General features: G+C 40.2%; 1 protein-coding gene across 1 annotated transcript in view; it reads left to right on the top strand.

The window, feature by feature from the left end:
- Positions 1 to 19,361, top strand: part of LOC133404001 (slit homolog 1 protein-like) — a 45,470-nt gene extending 26,109 nt beyond the window's left edge. The window contains 19 exon segments of the mRNA XM_061679535.1: positions 838 to 981; positions 1,913 to 2,079; positions 2,892 to 3,030; positions 3,105 to 3,173; positions 4,841 to 4,912; positions 5,040 to 5,111; positions 5,350 to 5,421; positions 7,112 to 7,275; positions 8,116 to 8,240; positions 9,767 to 9,861; positions 10,622 to 10,761; positions 10,857 to 10,950; positions 11,045 to 11,182; positions 12,137 to 12,365; positions 13,353 to 13,483; positions 15,047 to 15,201; positions 16,157 to 16,371; positions 16,464 to 16,560; positions 17,799 to 19,361. Coding sequence (XP_061535519.1) covers positions 838 to 981; positions 1,913 to 2,079; positions 2,892 to 3,030; positions 3,105 to 3,173; positions 4,841 to 4,912; positions 5,040 to 5,111; positions 5,350 to 5,421; positions 7,112 to 7,275; positions 8,116 to 8,240; positions 9,767 to 9,861; positions 10,622 to 10,761; positions 10,857 to 10,950; positions 11,045 to 11,182; positions 12,137 to 12,365; positions 13,353 to 13,483; positions 15,047 to 15,201; positions 16,157 to 16,371; positions 16,464 to 16,560; positions 17,799 to 18,208 — 2,728 coding nt within the window. The 3' untranslated portion in view covers positions 18,209 to 19,361.
- Positions 19,362 to 19,720: the final 359 nt, after the last annotated feature.

A 19,720-nucleotide genomic window follows, 5' to 3' on the forward strand; every position in this document is an offset into this window, starting at 1 on the left:
GAAATGAGTTAAATTTGTTCCAATAATAATAATATTTTAAATCAATATAAATATAAATAATAGGATGGATAATGGGAGATATTTCCATTCTTCATTTTAGCTTTATTCTGACGGGACAGTGCAAATGAATGGACTTGATCGGGAGATACAGATAACTTTATATATAAAAAAAAAACATAAATATGCCGGAGTGAGTTAAATGCTAGTTTTCATCCATCGTCCCCAATGAATAACATTCAGTCATCACATACAACATAGGTGTCAAAGTCAAGGCCCGGGGGCCAGATGTGGCCCGCCACATCATTTTATGTGGCCCGCGAAAGCAACTCGTGTGTCGCTAAAATGTGCTCCAAAATAGGATATTGTTTTCACTTTTAATAACATTGAGATTCCAAGCATTCTTGTTACCAAACAACTTTTAAAATAAATTGAAAAATAGTTGAACAAATTGTTTTCCTAGACTTCCATCCATTTTCTGAGCCGCTTCTCCTCACTAGGGTCGCGGGCGTGCTGGAGCCTATTCCAGCTATCATCGGGCAGGAGGCGGGGTACACCCTGAACTGGTTGCCAGCCAATCGCAGGGCACAAACAAACAAACAACCATTCACACTCACAGTCACACCTACGGGCAATTTAGAGTCTTCAATTAATGCATGTTTTTGGGATGTGGGAGGAAACCGGAGTGCCCGGAGAAAACCCACGCAGGCAAGGGGAGAACATGCAAACTCCACACAGGCGGGGCCTAATAGTCAATGGCAGTTTGTTCCAGCTGGCACCGATGAATTCCATGATTCCTATGGAAAATACGGTTAACAAGCCTAAATTGTGTGTGTGCAGGATGTTGAGGAACAACAAGATCCGCTGCCTGCACAACGGCAGCTTCACGGGCCTAAGCAACGTTCGTCTGCTGTCGCTCTACGACAATCAGCTGAGTGCCATCCTGCCCGGAACCTTTGACGCGTTACCCAACCTCTCTACCTTGTTCGTGACGCGCGCGCACACACACACACACACACACACACACACACACACACGGGGTGCATCTCGTTTCTTTATTTGAAACTTCCTAGATCCTAGCGCCTAGCCCCTCTTTTTACATGCTAGCTCCTCCCACCAGAAATTCCATCGAGGTGCCAGGATATTCACGGAGAATGTTTGGGTGAAATAAGACAATCGTTCTTCGATGACATCATTTCATGGAGACGTCTACTCAAGATGATGTCACTTCATTGACGTGTCACAAATCAACCGTCTGCGTGTTTAAATCGTTACTATCACTACAAATGTCCACTTTATGCTTTATATATGAAGTGGGATTACACTAAAGTCAAATATAATCAACACAGTTACTCTTTACGACTTTGCAGATGTAAAGACGATCATGATTGGTCAATCCCAAACCCGTCCTGTCCTCCACCCATTTGAAACGTCACCATCGAGGAACTATGGAACTTCCATGGAGGATACATCAGACGTTCCTTGATTCAAGCTAGCCTGTGGAGGCTGCTCGATGCTCGCTCCTCGCTCCTCCGTGCGCGCTAAAGGCACTTGGGACGCTCCTTAATATGGCGGCGTGACAACAACTTCCGGGTCGCGTTCAATGTTTTGAGGAGCTAGGAACATTGCATTTCAGGGGCTTGAGATGCACCCACAGTCTGATCCACTGATGCCAAATTACCACTTTTGTCGCTAGATTTAGCACCTTCCCAGGCAATGCTAGCAACTGTTTTATATTTTTCTGAAACGCACCGAGCAACAAATGTAGCTACTTTTAAAGATTCAGTGGGACATTTTAGCATCTTTTGAAATGTGACTCATATGATAAAAAGCATGAATTTACCCGCTAAACAACTTATCCTTGAGCAACAACCCCTGAAACAGTGGTGTGACCAAGCCTGTTCCCCGGTCCAAGGAACCTGCTGGCCAACCCTTTCAACTGCGACTGCCGCCTGGGCTGGTTGGGCTCCTGGCTAAGGAGTCGGCGCATCGTGACGGGAAACCCGCGCTGCCAAGGTCCCGCTTTCCTACGCGAGATCCCGCTGCAGGACGTGGCGGCGCCCGACTTCCGCTGCGAGGACGGTACGCCGCAAAAAGTGTAACATTAAATTACCTAGCAGCTTTGAATCCGGTATCAGTGTTGTGATGGTTTCACTTCCAGTGTCGTGAAATGTTCACTGCCTGACTCTTCCATACAAATGTCATCTTACAAATAAAATAATGGAAATGTCTTTTAAAATGATCATGTACATAGGTACAGTACAATCCTGACAAACATTATCTTCTTAAATTCAAGACATTTCTGGTGATTGTTGGTTTTGTGAAATGTCCCCTGAAAAACGGTTACGTCTATTCTGGCAATGTCCCTATACTGTCTTAACAAATTCTGGAAAGATGTATCCCGGTTTATTATCGATAATAGTGACTCTGGCTTCACTCTTCAATGGAAACATTTATTGCTTGGTTTCTTCAATAATGATAGTAAAATAAAATCTTTGTTATAAAGTTAAGAATTATTCTTGTGAAGTTTCATATCAACAAATCCAAATAGTCATTCAAAGCCTTTTTTTTTTTTTTTTTTTTTTTTTATAATGGATTTTCAGAATGACAACACATGAGTACCATATTCAACTCTTGAAAAGTGCTTCAAACTGTTGTTTTACGCTCTTCGTGTAATGTTTGTATTTCAAATCCCACTGGCTTCTCTTTTGTATTAGCTTGTGTAATAATAACTTTATTCTTTGTCTGTTTTTTTTTTTTGTAAATATTTTGTTTCCCAATAAATCTTGTTTAAAAAAAGAATGTTCACTGCCTGTGCAGTCAATGTTCACTTGCTGTGAAAAGTAATGTTTACTTCCTGTACATGGGCGTTGACTTCCTGTGTGTTTTTTCAGGTTCTCTTTCAGAGTCCACCAGCTGCTCTTTGGGCCCGCAGTGTCCCAGTGGTTGCACGTGCATGGACACAGTGGTGCGCTGCAGCAACAAGCATTTGCAGGCTCTGCCCAGAGGACTTCCTCCAAACCTCACCGAACTGTGAGTGCCTGACTTGACCTATGCCCCTTCAAAGTAAAGTTCATTCGCAATTCATGAGCAACTTTCCCGGGCAGATATCTGGATGGGAACCAGTTCACACGAGTACCCAGCCAGCTCAGCAACTTCAGGAACCTGCAGCTCATGTGAGGGAAACGTTTCTACTTCCTGTTTACACCATTTTACTTCCTTGTTCACCTCTTTCACTTCCTCATCACCACTTCTACTTCCTGTTTACCTTTCTACTTCCTGGTCACCTCTTCTACTTCCTTTTCACCAATCCTACTTTCCTGTTGACCTCCTTAACTTCCTGTCCAATGCTTCTTCTTCCGTCTCTACTTCCTGTTCACATCCTCAACTTACTCCCTACCTCCGCTTCTTCCTGTTCCCATCTTCTACTATTTCCTCTACCTGCTCTTTTCCTTCTCGTCCACCTCCTCTACATGCTTCAGGTTCTACTTCCTGTTCACACCCTCAATTTTCTCTTTTACTTTCTGTCCACATCTTGTACTTCCTCTTCTACTTTATGTCCAAGTTGTTTACTTTGCTGTTGTTCTTGCTTTTCCAAGTCTTCTACTTCCTGTTCCCTTCCTCTACTTCCCATCCGTCGCTCTTATTTCTTGTGCACTTCCACTTTTATTTCTTCCACTTCCTATGCACGAGAGCAAACTACGGCCCGCCGGCCGCATCCGGCCCGTTGATCATTTCAATGCGGCCCGCCAAAGATTGGTGCAGAATCGCCCAAATCATATCAAAATCATGACTACATTCATTTGACCTTGTCGTGTAATGCCCAGTGGTTCCACCAGGTAGCGCAGTAGGTAGACTTGACTTGACTTTGGCTGTTCTGTTTTTACTTTGCTACTGCTCTGAACCCTTCTGCAACCATGAGTGGGCCAAAGAAAAGAAAAGTCGACAGTGAGTGCCGAGTGTTTAATATAGAATGGACTACTGAATAATTTTTTTTACTGAAGTCCGGTCAAAGGCTGTATGTCTAATTTGTTAAGAAAACCAGTGCGGTTTTAGAGGAATACAACATCAGCCGTCACTTTTCCAGCAAGCATGCTGATTACGCTAACAATCAATCAACGCAGGAACTGATGGCTACGGCTCAGCGGTTAAAATCAAGCTTGCAGGCTCAGCAAAAGACCTTATCTGACAAACTGCCATCCAAGATTCAGTCACACAAGACCCTGAAAAAGCACCACGGAAGCTGCAGTTGGAACTGATTGATCTCCAATGTGATACTGTCTTAAAAGAGAAGTTAAACTATCAATGGAGGAGTTTTATGCTTCATTAAACGCAGACATATTTCCCAAAATCCAGAAGATGGCACAGAGGATGCTGGTGTTGTTTGGCTCTACGTATGCGTGTCAACAGACTTTTAGTGTGATGAACACCAACAAAACATCCTACCGATCCCAGCTGAGTGATGAACACCTCAGATGTGTTCTGAGAATTTCAACAATAAAACAAACACCAGACTTTGATGCACTGGCAAAAAAAAAAAAAAAATACATTGTTCAATAAAACAACACTGTTCCCATTGAAAATATTAACACTAAAATGCCTTTTTTTTTTTGGGTTGTTTATTTTTGATATGTAAGCATCTGGTCCTGGCTTGGCCCGCCTGTCAAATTTTAAAAGTCAATGTGGCCCCTGAGCCAAAAAGTTTGTTCACCCCTGCACTAGAGCCTCCAGAGTAACTGCATTCATTGGAACGTCCAGCAGAGGGAGCAATAGACTGTGACGTTCATGTACCTAATATATAGCTCTGTGTGTGCGTGTGTGCTTATGTGTGTTAACTATGCAGAGATTTGAGCAACAACAAAATCAGCTCGCTGTCCGACGACTCCTTCGCCAACATGAGCCAACTCACCACCCTGTGAGTACACACACACACACACATGCACGCACACACAGGTGAATGGAATGGATTATTGAAATAATGTTATACCTATATATGAATTATTCAAATAAATAATTTAATGTGTTGCTATTATTGTGTGCAGGATCCTGAGTTACAATTCTTTACGTTGTATTCCTCCTCTGGCGCTGGGAGGCCTGAGATCACTGAGGCTTCTGTCAGTTCACACACACACACTTACACACAATTGTATACACTATATGCATTCACATGCACAGATACTGGTAGCCTATGCATACGGTATACACACACACATACAGTACAAACATGCAAACGCTCGTGCAATCACACGCACAAACTGTAAATCTACACACACACTGACTGTACATGATATACATACACACGTACACACACGCTCTGGCGTGTACTGTTGTGATTGTTTGTGTTTGTTTCAGATCTCTGCACGGTAACGACATCTCTGAGCTGCAACATGGAATCTTCAACGACGTCACATCGCTCTCGCACCTGTATGTACCTTATGTGTGTCAGTGCATGTATATAATCCATACAGACAGGTATACACACACTTGTATAACTATTTGCACCTTATTTGTTTTCCCTTTATTTGATTTTTCATGTCCCATATGTACCCATATATTCCCAACATACTATATGTGTACATGTGTATGTACCTTTATGTATGTATGTATGTGTGGGTACCTCCATGCATGTTAAGTGTGTGCCTCTATACCCCTTAGCTGTATGTGTGTGTATACCTGTATTTGCCATCTGTGTGTGCCTCTCCAGGTATATGCCTTTTCATGTGTGTATGAAACCTGTATGTGTCATGCATACCATATGCGCTTGTGTGTGCACCATACATTTAATGTTTTTAAGTGTACCTCTATGCATTTTACGTGTATGTACCTCTTGTGTACATGTTTGCCCTCTAATGTGTGTGTATATAACATTGTACACGTCACGCGTATGTGTACCTCTGTCCACATTACGTATGTACTTTGTGTATTTGTTTATACCTGAATGTAGCTATGTGCGTGCATGTGTGTACACTTAATGTGTGTGTGTGTGTGTATGTCATATACTTCACAGGTGTATGTACCTTACAGTATGTGCACCCCTGTTTCTACCCGAATGTACTTTGTGTGTGTATCCCTCTATTTACATAAATGTGTGTACCTGTATGGGCTTTACTTATGCGTATAGGATTGTAGCATCGTGAGGTGTTTTCCCGCCATATGAAATAATCCGCAGAGGAGCTCCATAGTGATGACAATATTGATCATCAGCGTGCACGTGAGTCGAACGTGCACCGTGATGACGATCAATATCAGATTCAACCATGGGAGACATCGGCGTCACCTCAGAGAGGGCACATGAAAGGGAAGAGAACGGGTAGAGACAGGGGAGGAGGAAATGATGGGAGGAATGGAGGAAGAAAAGAACCAAGGTGGATAGAAAGACAGAAGGAACAGGGAGGGAAGGAACGTGAGACAAAAGGAAAAGAAAAAGGAGGAAATAAGAGCAAAGAGTCAGAAGGGTTGAACTAAGACATGAGGGCAAAAGAAATGTGGAAGGAAGGAAGGAAGGTTGAGGAGGTAAAGGAAGTTGGTAGAAAGGATGGCAAAAAAGACAAATGCAGGAAGAAAGACCAGTGAAATGGGAGATTGACAGTCAGAACAAAGGAATAAATGAAACAAAATAGAAGACAAATGAGTGAAGGAAGTAGAGAAGGGAAGGAAAGTGAGGGATGAAAGCAAATTATAAGAATGGAAAGGAGGCTGGAAGGAAGGATAGAAGAGTAATTCAGAAAGGAAAGAACAAAGGCAGAAAGGAAAGATGGAAGGAAAGACAGATGGAAGGAAGGAAAGAAGAACAGAAGGAATTGCGAAATTCATGAAGGAAGGAAAGATGGAAGGAAGGAATGCAAGAAGGAAATAAAAAAGGAAGGAAGCACAGAAGAAAGGGAAGAAATACAGGAGGGGAGGAAGTAGGGAAGGAAGAAGAACGAAAGGAAAAGAAGAAAAGAAGAGAAGAAAGAAGAAGAAAAAAAAGAGAAGAAAGAAGATAAAAGGAGAGAAGACATCGAGAAAGGAAGGAAGGAAAGAAGCAAAGCATGCTGGAAAGAAGGCAAGAAAAAAGGCAGTTGATTGTGTGTCTTGTTGTTGTGTCTCCTTTTGATGACATCATCACGCTCAGCGCCATCGGCTCCAACCCGTTGTACTGCGACTGCCGCCTGCTGTGGTTGTCCGAGTGGCTGAAGAGCGGCTACAAGGAGCCGGGCATCGCGCGCTGTGGCGGACCGCCCGCCATGGAGGGCAAACTCCTGCTCACCACGCCCCCCGAACACTTCCTGTGCCAGGGTGAGACGTGGCGCCACCTGCTGCACACGCCATCAGTTACGCATTACAATCCCACAAGCCCCCCCCAAAAAAGTCAATATCTTAATGGTATAGTCTTAGTTTTATGAGGGGAAAAAATGTCATTTTACAAGCAGATTTTTTTTTAATTTCAAGAAAGAAAGAAAAGTCAAAATATTCTCAGAAAGAAAGTTGACATTTTACATTAAAAACTTTTCAAAGAACAAAATGCTGTATGAGAGAAATCATAATATAAGAATAATTAAGTTAGAATATTCTGTGCAAAGAGAAATAAATACAACAAAGTATGTAAATATAAATAAAAGGCTGTACTATTATGAGGGGAAACAGTCATTTTACAAGAATAAAATGAAAATATTGAGTCATAATATTGTGATGGAAAAAAATGATATCACGAGAATAAAGTCTGAACTTCTGTCAGGATTGGGTCTTTTGTGGTGTTGGAGGCAAGAAGGTGGCAGACCCACGTGCAGGGAAGCAGTGAGGCAAGGCAGGAATCTCGAGTTACCTGACAGTAAACATATTCTGAGAAAATAAGTAATTTGAAAGTAAAAAGTCACAATATTCCTTGAAAAATTTGTCATTTTGCAAGGGAAAAAAAAGTACAAAAAATAAGCAGGAATATTATTAATATTCAAAGAATATGAGAAAACATATTAGTTTTTTAATTAGTATTATTATAAACTATTAGAATAATAAATTTCAATCATTTTGCGTTTCAAAATCCCCCAAATTATGACCATGAAGTTGAAATATTAGGTGGGAAAAGTCTGAACTGTACTCTACTAATAGATTTGATCTACCGTATGTGTGTGCGTTCAGGTACGGTTGAGGCCAGCGTGGTGGTCAAGTGCAACCCATGCGCTTCGTCGCCTTGCCACAACCGAGGCCTCTGCCAACACTCGCCCTCGCAGCCGTACACCTGCACCTGCAACCGCGGATTCATGGTATACTGTATAGGCTACACTTTTTGTGTGTATGCGTGTTTACGTCTGTGTTTTTCAATTTTGGGTCTGGATCAAAAGTACAGATAGATTCATTCATTGCTTTTTTCATTTTTTTTTTATGCTTTTTGAGTCACAATGGACAGCCGCCCTACAGAATCAAAAATGGTACTGTCCCATCGTCTTCTTCTCTGAACCAGGAAGTCGCCTGCTAGCTAACAAACATAAGGGGCATTTTCATATAATTTGATCAATAACGGTAAGGACACTTTGAGTGACAAAGAAGGATCTTTTGTAAAAGAACCAAACAAAGAAAAGGAACTGAAGAAACTAAGATGCAGTTGTGTTAGTTCTCATGGGAAAGGCATATTAAGAAATAGGAGAAAATTATTTTTAAGTATATCCAAAAATGTCATTAGCAACTCTGGAAAACATGTTGCAAATCATGAAACTTCATTTTGGACACCTAACTGTCAATATATTTTGCCATTAAAAGTTTGAAAATTGTTTTTTTTTTTCATTTTCTTTTCCCCCCCAAAACAATGATGACCTTTTGTTGGCTAACAACTGCCAATAATTCTAATACTCATATCAGTCAAATTAACTGATTTCCAAAAGCTAATTCAGTGGGGTATGTCTTCACCATAATTGATCAAAATATATGAAAATCACCCATAAATGTATAAATGTATAAAATGTATTCAGCCACGTTTTTTCACTTTTTTTTGACCAATTTTTTTTTTTTTTTACCAATATATATATATATATATATATATATATATATATATATATTGGTCAAAAAAAAGTATATATATATATATATATATATATATATATTATATATAAAAAAAATATATATATAAATATATATATATATATATATATATAAAATATAATATATATTATATATATATTATATATATTATAATATAATATATATAATATATATATAATATATATAATATATATATATATATAAAAAAAAGTAAAAATATTTTATTATTATTATTATTATTTTTTTTTACTGTTTACGTCCCAATGAAAATTCCCCCTGGCACCAGAATAAAAAAAAAAGGTCCAGTCCCATCTTCCTGCCTGATTAAGGAAGTAGCCACAAACAAAAGAAGAAGAAGAATCACCTTTATTGTCATGTGCATGCATGCAATCCGTGATGTTGGCGGATGGTCCGGTCGGGGTCTTGAACCTGCGACCCCGCTGTGGCCATTGGGTCACATCTGCAAGGAGATTATTGATTTTCACTTTTGTGACCAGAATGACTTTTTATTCTTCTCTGTCTAAGTCACATTGGACCAGCCCCCCAGAATTTTTCAATTGTACAGTCCTGTCTTTTTCCTGCCTGAATCAGGTAGTAGCCTGGTGGCTAACAAACAACAAATGCATCACTCCGCAATTCGTCGTTTATTTTTCATTGTCCTTAAAAAATATATCTGTGAGTGTGAGAGACAGTTATAAATCTGATGGGTATTTGTCTGTGTGTGTGTGTGTGTGTGTGCATGCGTCTTGTCCAGGGCCAACATTGTGAATCTCCAGTGGACGCATGTGTCAGTAATCCCTGCATCAATGGAGGAACTTGTCTCAGTGACGAGCAGACGAGCGGCTTCAGGTACCAGAAAAATAGAGGGGGGGGGGAAATATGATTTGAAGGGAAAAAGGAGACATTTTTGATAAGTGGAAATATGTAATTCTATGCTAATACCAATACTATGAGAATGAAGTTGTAGTTTTCAGAGAATACTCGAGAACAAAAAAAAAAATCATGTCTTAATATTTTGGGTATAAAGTACATGTATTACCAGATTGAAGTACAATTATTCTGACAATACATTTAAAAATTGAATAAGAAGAAAGTTGCAATATGGCTGTCGGTTGGCGACTGGTTAGCATATCTGCCTCACAGTTCTGAGGACAGAAATCCGTCCTCGCCTGTGTGGAGTTTGCATGTTCTCCCCGTCTGGGTTTTCTCCGGGTACTCCGGTTTCCTCCCGCATCCCAAAAACACGTGTGGTAGGTTGATTAGAGACTTACAATTTTAAAAACGAATTACGTCAGCGCATGCATGCTACTTTTGCGGATTTGACCTATTGCAGGGGGTGGTCCGGAAGCTAACCCTCACGAAAAACGAGGGACTACTGTATGTATGTAATAAACTCACGGTTGTGTTAAATGACTTAAGTTGTGTGTGCTGAGTTGTTTCACACGTTGTAATGTGCTAAACGTGTGATGGCACAGTTTTGACAGGCCCACCGGCTAATGAGTTTCACCCGTCTGGCAGCCAATGAGTTAGCACGCACGCACGCACCCACCCACCCACACACCTCATTAGAATTTGTCATTCTCTTCTTGTCGTTTCTTTGTGCGTGTAGTTGTGCGTGTGCATTGGGCTTCCACGGCGTCTACTGCGAGGTCAACGCCGACGACTGCCAAGACCACGGCTGTGAGAGCGGCGCCACCTGCGTGGACGGCGTGGGCAACTACACCTGCCTGTGCCCCCCCGGACGAGACGGTACGCGGACGTCGCTCGTGGCCCCGCCTCCGCCGTGACGCCCGGCCAATAAGGTTGCGTGATGTGTGTGCTTTGTGCTGTGATCGGCGGGTCAGGTCTCTTTTGCCAGGAAGAGCGGGACATTTGCGTGCCGGCCAGGAACCCCTGCAAGCATCAGGCCACCTGTGTCAGCACACCCACTGGACACAGGTGACACACACATGTACACACATTATATATCTTCATTGTATTTTATTTGATTGATGATCATTTTCTCTGATGTACTCTCCATAATTTGTGTGAGGTGCGTGTGCATCCCGGGTTGGGTCGGTCCGGACTGCAGCCTGGACTACGACGAGTGTGCGGACCACCGCTGTCAGAATGCGGCTCAGTGCGTCGACCGCCTGGACGGATACACTTGTGTGTGCCCGCACGGATACACGTATGTCACTTAAACGTGTGTGTGTATGTGTGTGTGTGTGTGTGTGTGTGTGTGTGTGTGTGTGTGTGTGTATATATATATATATATATATATATATATATATATATATATATATATATGTGTAAATATATATATATATATATATATATATCATTAAGATTACACTCCAAATTATATATTATATATAAAAAATAAATATATAAAAAATATATATATAAAAATATAAAATTATATATATATAATATATATATATATATAATATATTATATATATTATATATAAATAAATATATAAATATATTATATATAAAAAAATAAAAATAGTATTTATTTATTTATTTAATATTATTAGAATTGCAATTTTATGACAATAAAGGATAAATATATTTTCAAAATTAGAGTGACTATTATGAGAGAAGTGTGGTCTTGTGAGAGTGCAACAAAAACATTCAGTGAATAAGAAAAAAGACAAAATATCAGAAGACTTAAGTTGTAATACTACAAGAAAGAAATGTTGAATTTTAAGAAAATGAAGTAAAAAAAAAAAAAGTAAAGTCATACATTTTTGAGGAAAAACAGTTGTGAGATTATGAAAGTAAAGTTAAAACATTACAATGAGAAATGTGAGAAAAAGTTGTAATGATAGTTGACAAGAAAAAAAACGGATTATATGAGAATTAAGTAAAAATATGTAAAGTGACAGTGAGAAGAATGTTGTAATACTACTGAAATAAAGTCAAAAAATTATACATCAGAGGAGCAATTTTAAGGAAGTGTAAATATCCCAAAAATGAATTTGTAATTTTGTGAGCAAAATGTGTAATATTATGACAATAAAGTTGTAATATAAATAAAATATAAAATTTGTAGGGGGAAATTATTTTATGCCGAGAATAAATACCCGTATTACAAGAGGATGACTTTGATCTTGGTTTTGCTGGTTTTCTGTGGCCAGGGGCGATTTTTGCGAGGTGTCGCCGCCTCCCGAGTTGCCCTGCCAGCTGGGGCGCTGCCAGAATGGTGCCCTCTGTGTGGAAAAGGCGGGCGTGGCGCTGTGCCAGTGTCTGGTGGGCTTCGAGGGTCTCAGCTGCGAGAAGTTGGTCGCCGTCAATTTTGTCAACAGAGACTCTTACGTTCAACTGCACGACGTCAAGAACCTCCCCCAAGCCAACATCACCATGCAGGTCAGTGCCCGCCTCGCGATCAGTTCTTTTAGACAACAGTTTGAGATTTGAAGAGAATTCTTATTTTTTTATTTAGAATGCATTCATGATTTTGTGAGGGAAAAAAAGTTAGAATTCCAAGAGACAAAAGTAAAAATACTATAATAATCAAGTTGTAATATAAGGTCCAGTACAAATACTGTTTGAATAATTTGGTCGTTTTAACAAGAAAAAAGTCATAATCTTATGAGAATAAATATTGCCTGAATTACATCATAATATTGAGAAATTTATCTGCCTCACAGTTCTGAGGACCCGGGTTCAAATCCGGCCTCGCTTGAGCGGAGTTTGCATGTTCTCCCTGTGCCCCATAGCTTTTCTCCGGGTACTCTGGTTTCCTCCCACATGCCAAAAACATGCATGGTAGGTTAATTGAACTCTAAATTGCCCGTAGGTGTGAATATGAGTGTGAATGGTTGTTTGTTTCTATTTGCCCTGCGATTGGCTGCTAGGATAGGCTTCAGCACACCCACGATCCAACTGAGGATAAGTGGCACAGAAAATGGATGGGTGGCTATTCCAAGAAAACATTTGTAATTTTGTAAGGGAAAACATTCACCATTTTAAGAGAATAAAGTTGTAATACACTGTACAAGTTTTGATGGAATAATTTGGTCATTTTTGCCTGGAAAAAAAAGTCATAAACTTACCAGAATAAATATTTCCACAATTACATCATAGCAAGCATTAAGAGAGAAAAAAAGGAAACTATTCGAGAAATAAGTAGGCATGTTTCAAAGATACATTTGTAACTTTGTGAAGAAAAAAGTCAGAATTTTAAGAGAACAGACTAATTATCTTCCAATATGAATAGGAGTAAAAAGTCATAATACTTCAAGAATGAAGTTGTAATTTTCGGAGAAGAGTAATAAAATTTGAAAACAATTTGTTAATATTAGCAGAATAAAGTTGTTATATTAATAGTATCAATATGTAATAATGTTCCAGGTGTCTACGGGGGATGAAAACGGCATTTTGCTTTTTAACGGAGATAAGGAACCAATCGCTGTGGAGCTTCATCAAGGTCACGTCAGGGTCACCTACGACCCCGGGAACCAGCCCGCCACCGCCATCTACAGGTGGAAACACACGCACATTTTGGATGTCGAACAGACCAACTTTACGAAAACAAATTTAAGAAAAGCCATACGTTAGGTTTGTTTTTAGATTAGGTCTGTTGAAGACGAAATTATCTTTTGATTATTTGTTCAGTGAATTGCCTTTGACATTCATAAAAACACGTACATTAGCTTCACTGAAGACAATAAATTGTCTTGGATGTTTGATGAATCTGCATACTGTATGCGGGTTCATTGCACGCTCTAAATTGGCCGTTTAAAAAACAAAACATAAGTTACATCATATTAAAAGACTACATTTTCTTTGATGTTCATAAAAACTTGTATGACAAGTTTGTTAAAAACTAAATTGTCTTTGATGTTTACAAAAAAGCACATTGGGTACATTAATGACTATAAATTGTGTTTGATATTAGCAAAAGCTTACATTTTAAGTTATTTGAACACAAAATTGTACAAAAACACGTGAGGGTTTGATGTTTACAACAATGCGCATTTGTTACATTAAAGGCTATAAATCGTCTTTGAAGTTAACAAAAACACATATTTGTACTTGTTAGTTGAACCCACTACAGTTAAGTAGGTTCAATCTTGGATGTTGATCATCTGTTAGGTAACACTGACTTTTCACGCTGTCAACAGTAAAAGTATTTGCATTAAAAGTATTTTTTTTTTTCTGTTTACAAAAATGCTTGACGCTAAACGCCGCACTTGACCAACGTGCCCTCGACGTCATTGTCGTCGGCCGGGGACCGCTCAAGTGTTCATGGAGCCGAGCGACCGGTCGGACCCCCAGCTCGGCGGGGGCGGCAAATGGTCGCTAATGAGCTCTGAGTGGCCAACGCTATGTTGGCGGCGCGGGTTTTCCCCATTAAGAGGACCCTCCAATCCATGTCAATGATTCCATTTTTGGGTGCTACACACACACACACACACACACACACACACACACACTCGAGTAATGTAGTGTGTGTGTGCGCGTGTGTGTGCGTGTGCGCATGCGGGCATGCGAAATCCTTGCCTATCCATGTAGGGATTTTTCAGACAGTGGACTATATACAGGTAGTCTACTCAACAGGTTTTTCATCAAACAACCTCACGTTTGTAAACATCAAAGACAATTTAGTCTTCAACAAACCTATAGTGTTTTCATAAACATCCAAGACAGTTTAGTTGTATGTGTTTCCATTAAAGACAATTTAATATATGATATCTACAAATGTGGGCTTAATTGAACACTTAGATGTTTGCAAATACGTTAGTTTTGTTGAATGGTCTAAATTGTATTTGATGTTTGTGAAGCACTTACATTAGGATAATTGTAGATTCAATTGTCTTTGTTTTATAAAAAAAGGACATCCATTAGGTTTACTGAAGACAACGTTTTCTTTGATGTTTACAAAAATAATTTATGTTAGGTTCACATAGTTAGGTTCACTGTAGAAAAAAAAACTGTCTTTGGTCTTCATGAAGAAGACGAGATCATTTAGGTCATTTGAAGACTGGCTTTAGTCATTTGTCTTTGATGTTTTTGTTGCAAACGCGTCACGTCGTCGCGTTCAGCTCGGAGACGGTGAACGACGGTCTGTTCCACACGGTGGAGCTGCTGACCTTTGAGCGGACGCTCAACTTGTCGGTGGACGGAGGTCAGCCGGCCACGCTGGACGGACGTGGACGCCGACAGGTCGCCACGACGGACGCGCCGCTCTATGTGGGAGGTCGGAACACAAACATAAACATCTTTTCCTTTCGGCTTGTCCCGTTCGGGGTCGCCGCAGTGGGTCGTCCGATGTTTACAAAATATGCATGTCGAAGTTAGTTTAGGACACTCATGTTGTAGGTTATGTACGGTGAAGACTCTAAATTGTTTGATGTTTTTGAAAACACGTACATTATATTCACTGAAGACTTTAATTTAAAATATGTTGAAGTTTGTTGCTAACAAAACCATGTACGTTGTGTTCGTTGACGACTAAATTGCCTTTGACGTTTACGAAACACTTGAGTGAAGTTGAATATCCTAAAATGTCTTTGATGTTTCTGAAAACGTGCATGAGGTTCACCGAAGACGAAATTGTCATTGGTTTCCAATAACGCGTATGTTATGTTCATTGAAGACTCGAAATTGTCACATGTTCATTGAAGACAATTTAGCCTACAATAAACATACATAATGCTACATGTTTTTGTTGAAGAAATGTTGTTAGTTTCATCTACGGCTCTATATTGTCTTTGATGTTGACAAAAAAACATGTTAGCTTCATTGAAGCCTGAATTGCCTTTTATTTTTACCCCCCCCCCCAAAAACGTATGCTGGGTTGATTGAAGACTCAACATTGTCATATTTTCGTTGAAGACAATTAAGTCTTCAACAAACGTCGACGGTGAATTGTCTTTGATGTTTACAAAACATCAGTTAGGTTCACATCGGGGCCACTGAAGGCTCAAAACGGGCTTTGATGTTTACGAGACCACGAACGTTATGTTCATCGAAGACTGTAAATTGTTTTTGATGTTTGCGAAAACACGCACATTAGGTGAGTCAAAGATTGTAATTTCTACCCCATTTAAGTTGGCCAGTATGTTCCTCACCTAATGGAAGCCAAGGAAAGAATGGGTGAAAATGTTTTGATGAATTTTTTTTTTTTTTTGGGTGAATGTTCTGGTTGTCAGGCCTTCCTGAGGAGGTCGTACCAGCCTCCTTGTCTCTGTCCTCTCACGCCATCAACACGTCGGGTTTCCACGGCTGCATCCGGAACCTTTACATCAACCACGAACTTCAGGACTTCACGCGCGGGCACATGCAGGCGGGCGTGCTGCCAGGCTGCCACGCCTGCCGCAAGCTCCTGTGCGCGCATGGCCTCTGCCAGCCCGGAGGAGGCGCCCGGGTCAGATGCCCTCAAAGGATAACAAATAGCGCTTTGACGTTAGCACAGCTTTGATTTTGAGTTTTTTTTTTTTTCTTTTTGCTGGCTCTCAGGGAGTACAGTGTGTGTGCCACTCTGGGTGGGCGGGGCCACACTGTGACCAGCCAATCGCAGAAGGGCTGGACGGCGGAGGGGACGTGGCAGCGCTAGGTTGGTACAACGCGCTAAATTGTCTTTGATGTTTACCAAACGCTTACATTAGCTTCATTGAAGACTCCAAATTGTCTTTGATGTTTTAAAAAAAAGTGTAGTTCCTTCAACAAAAAAACTGTAAATTAGTTTATTTGGAAGACTAAATCGTCTTTGATATTTACGAAAATGTTTTGATTAGGTGGAGTGTCTTTGATATTTGTAGATTTGTAAATAAGGTTCATCGAATAGTCTAAATTGTCTGATGTTTGCAAAAAATTACATTACATCTGTAAATTGCCTTGTTTATGAAAATATTTATGTTCATTCAAAGCCTTAAATTGTCCATCCATCCATTATCTGAGCCGCTTCTCCTCACTAGAGTCGCGGGCGCGCTGGAGCCTATCCCAGCTATCATCGGGCAGGAGGCGGGGTACACCCTGAACTGGTTGCCAGCCAATCGCAGGGCACATACAAACAAACAACCATTCGCACTCACAGTCACGCCTACGGGCAATTTAGAGTCTCCAATCAATGCGTGTTTTTGGGATGTGGGAGGAAACCGGAGTGCACCCGGAGAAAACCCACGCAGGCACGGGGAGAACATGCAAACTCCACACAGGACGGGGCCGGGGATTGAACCCGGGTCCTCAGCACTGTGAGGCTGACGCTCTAACCAGTCGTCCACCGTGCCGCTCCTTAGGTTCATTAATAATCATAAAATTATCTTTCATGTTCAAGAACAAGACTGTCAGGGTTCTTGAAGACTACCTAAATGGTCTTTAACATTTTCCCAAAATGTTTACATTAGGTTTGTTGAATACGCTAAGTTGTTTTTCATGTCTTCAAAAATACACACGTTTGGTTAATGTATGACTCTAAATTGTCTTGTCTCTAAAATCTATATGTTAGGCCCATTGAAGACCACAGTAAGTTATCTTTGATCTTAATCAAAATATGTGCTAGGTTAGTTGAAAGCTCTAGATTGCATATTCATATGGTCTGCTGAAGACAAAGTTTTTGTTGATGTTTAAAAAAAAATGCATATGTTAGATGTGTTAACGACTCTAAATTGTGTTTGATGTTTTCTGGAAAAATGAGTTCGGTAGGGTCTATGAAGACTCAAAATGTTTGATTGTTACAAAAACACACGTTTGGTTAATCGAAGGCTCTACTGTAAACTATGGGTTACTTGACAAATGACGGTCACCCTCGATAATGGGAGTTTCTTCGAACGTCGCTGTCGTGACCTCCCCCAGGGTCAGCGTGTTCCGGCATTCCCGTCCGCGATTACCACCGCCTACAGCGGGGGGCGGTCTTCTGCCGGACCCCCAAGACCTTCTCCTGGGTGGAGTGCCACGGGCCGCTGCCAGCCAGAGGGAGGGGTCTCGCCGGGGGACTCCGCCACCCCTTCCTGCTGCGCCCCCCTGAGGCTGCGCCGACGCCGAATCAACTTCCTGTGCGACGACGGAACCTCTTTGACGCAAGATGTGGAGAAGCCAATAGAGTGTGGATGCAAGATGTGTGTATAATACACACACACACACACACATTGATGGACAAACTGATTTGTTTTTTTTTTTTCGACTTGAAAACAAGTCAACCTCCGTGTTGTCGCGCAATAATTAGCTCGTTACACACACACAATACACACAAGGCCCACATGTGAAAATAACAATAACTCTATATTGTGTCTGTTGTTAACAAAAAAACACTTTAGGTTTATTCAGGACTCTGAATTGTTTGTTGTCAGCTTGTTGAAGATTAGTTTTGATGTTAACGAGCACACACACGATAGCTTCATTCAAGACTTGAAACTGTGTTTGAGTTAACAAAAATCGTACATTAGGTTCGTTCAAGATTGAATTATCTTTGATGTTAATGAAAGCGTCTACATTGATTAGAAGCTCCAAATTGTGTTTGTTTTGCAAAAACAGGTCTGTTGAAGGTTTTAAACAGTCTTTGATATGAACAAAAACACATACGTTGGGTCATTGAAGACAACTGTCTTAGACGTGAACCAAGCATGTACATTTCGTTGATCAAAGACTAAAGTGTCTCAGATGTTAATGAAAAAACGCACATTAGATTTGTTCGAGACAAAAGTATCTTTGATGTTCATGAAAAAGTATACATTCATTCGAAACTCCAAATTGTCTTTGTTTTAGGAAAACAGGACCGTTGAAGATTTGAAACTGTCTTTGATGTAAACGAAAACATGTTTAAGACGACTTTGTCTGCAATGTTTAAAAAGTAAACGCTTACGCTACTTTTATCGGAGGCTCCAAACTGTCTTTGACGTTCACAGAAACAGGTATGATAGGTTTATTGAAAACTTCATTGTCTTTGATGTTTACAAAAACATGTCAGATTCATTGAAGTCGTGAAATTGTCTTTGATGTTTGTATTTTTGTAAGCTGAGCATGAGCTGCCCTACTGATAACCATGAAAAACCAAATCACCGAGTCACTCAAAGACACACAATAGCGCCTGTGTGCGTGTCTTTGATGTTTTTTAAGACTGAAACGCCTCCTCTGCGATGTGATTAGAGGAGTCAGTAAAGGCGTCACATGATCAATAAATGTAGCTTTAAAAATATTATTTATACCAATGGGATCTATTAACTTTTTCAGATTGTTTTGATTTTGACTTTTGTGTACTCTAACATAGCTTTTGTCAACTATGAACACACACAAACAATAACAAGCTAACAGATTGTAAAATAATATATAAGATGTGCTCATGGTATTTTTATATACGTTGACTGTATTTTAGTTTTCTTCTCTGGATTAATTTATTGGAATAAAGAGCAGCTGCTTCTTCACGCCGCGTCTTAGATTTTGTCCCCCCCATTTTACCTTTGACCTCATTTTGTTGAACGTCTACTTGTCTTTGATGTAGACAAAAATACAACCATTAGGTACACTGAAGACTGTAAATGAACGAATGATACATAATCATACATTATTCGTTTCTCTGAAGATTCTAAATTGTATTTGATGTTGATGAAAACGTTTTTCAGGTGTTAAATGGTCTAAATCAGTGGTTCTCGACACCCGCTTTACATTGTTGCAAAGTCGCAACACGCTTGTGTAGAAGTTAAGAACAATGTTTTGCTGAAAAGTAGCCTCTGAAAACACATGCACATTTTCAAATGCCGTGTCAAGTGTGCTTGATGTAC

Source organism: Phycodurus eques, chromosome 6 (assembly GCF_024500275.1).
Source record: "Phycodurus eques isolate BA_2022a chromosome 6, UOR_Pequ_1.1, whole genome shotgun sequence".
Lineage (NCBI taxonomy): Eukaryota > Metazoa > Chordata > Actinopteri > Syngnathiformes > Syngnathidae > Phycodurus > Phycodurus eques.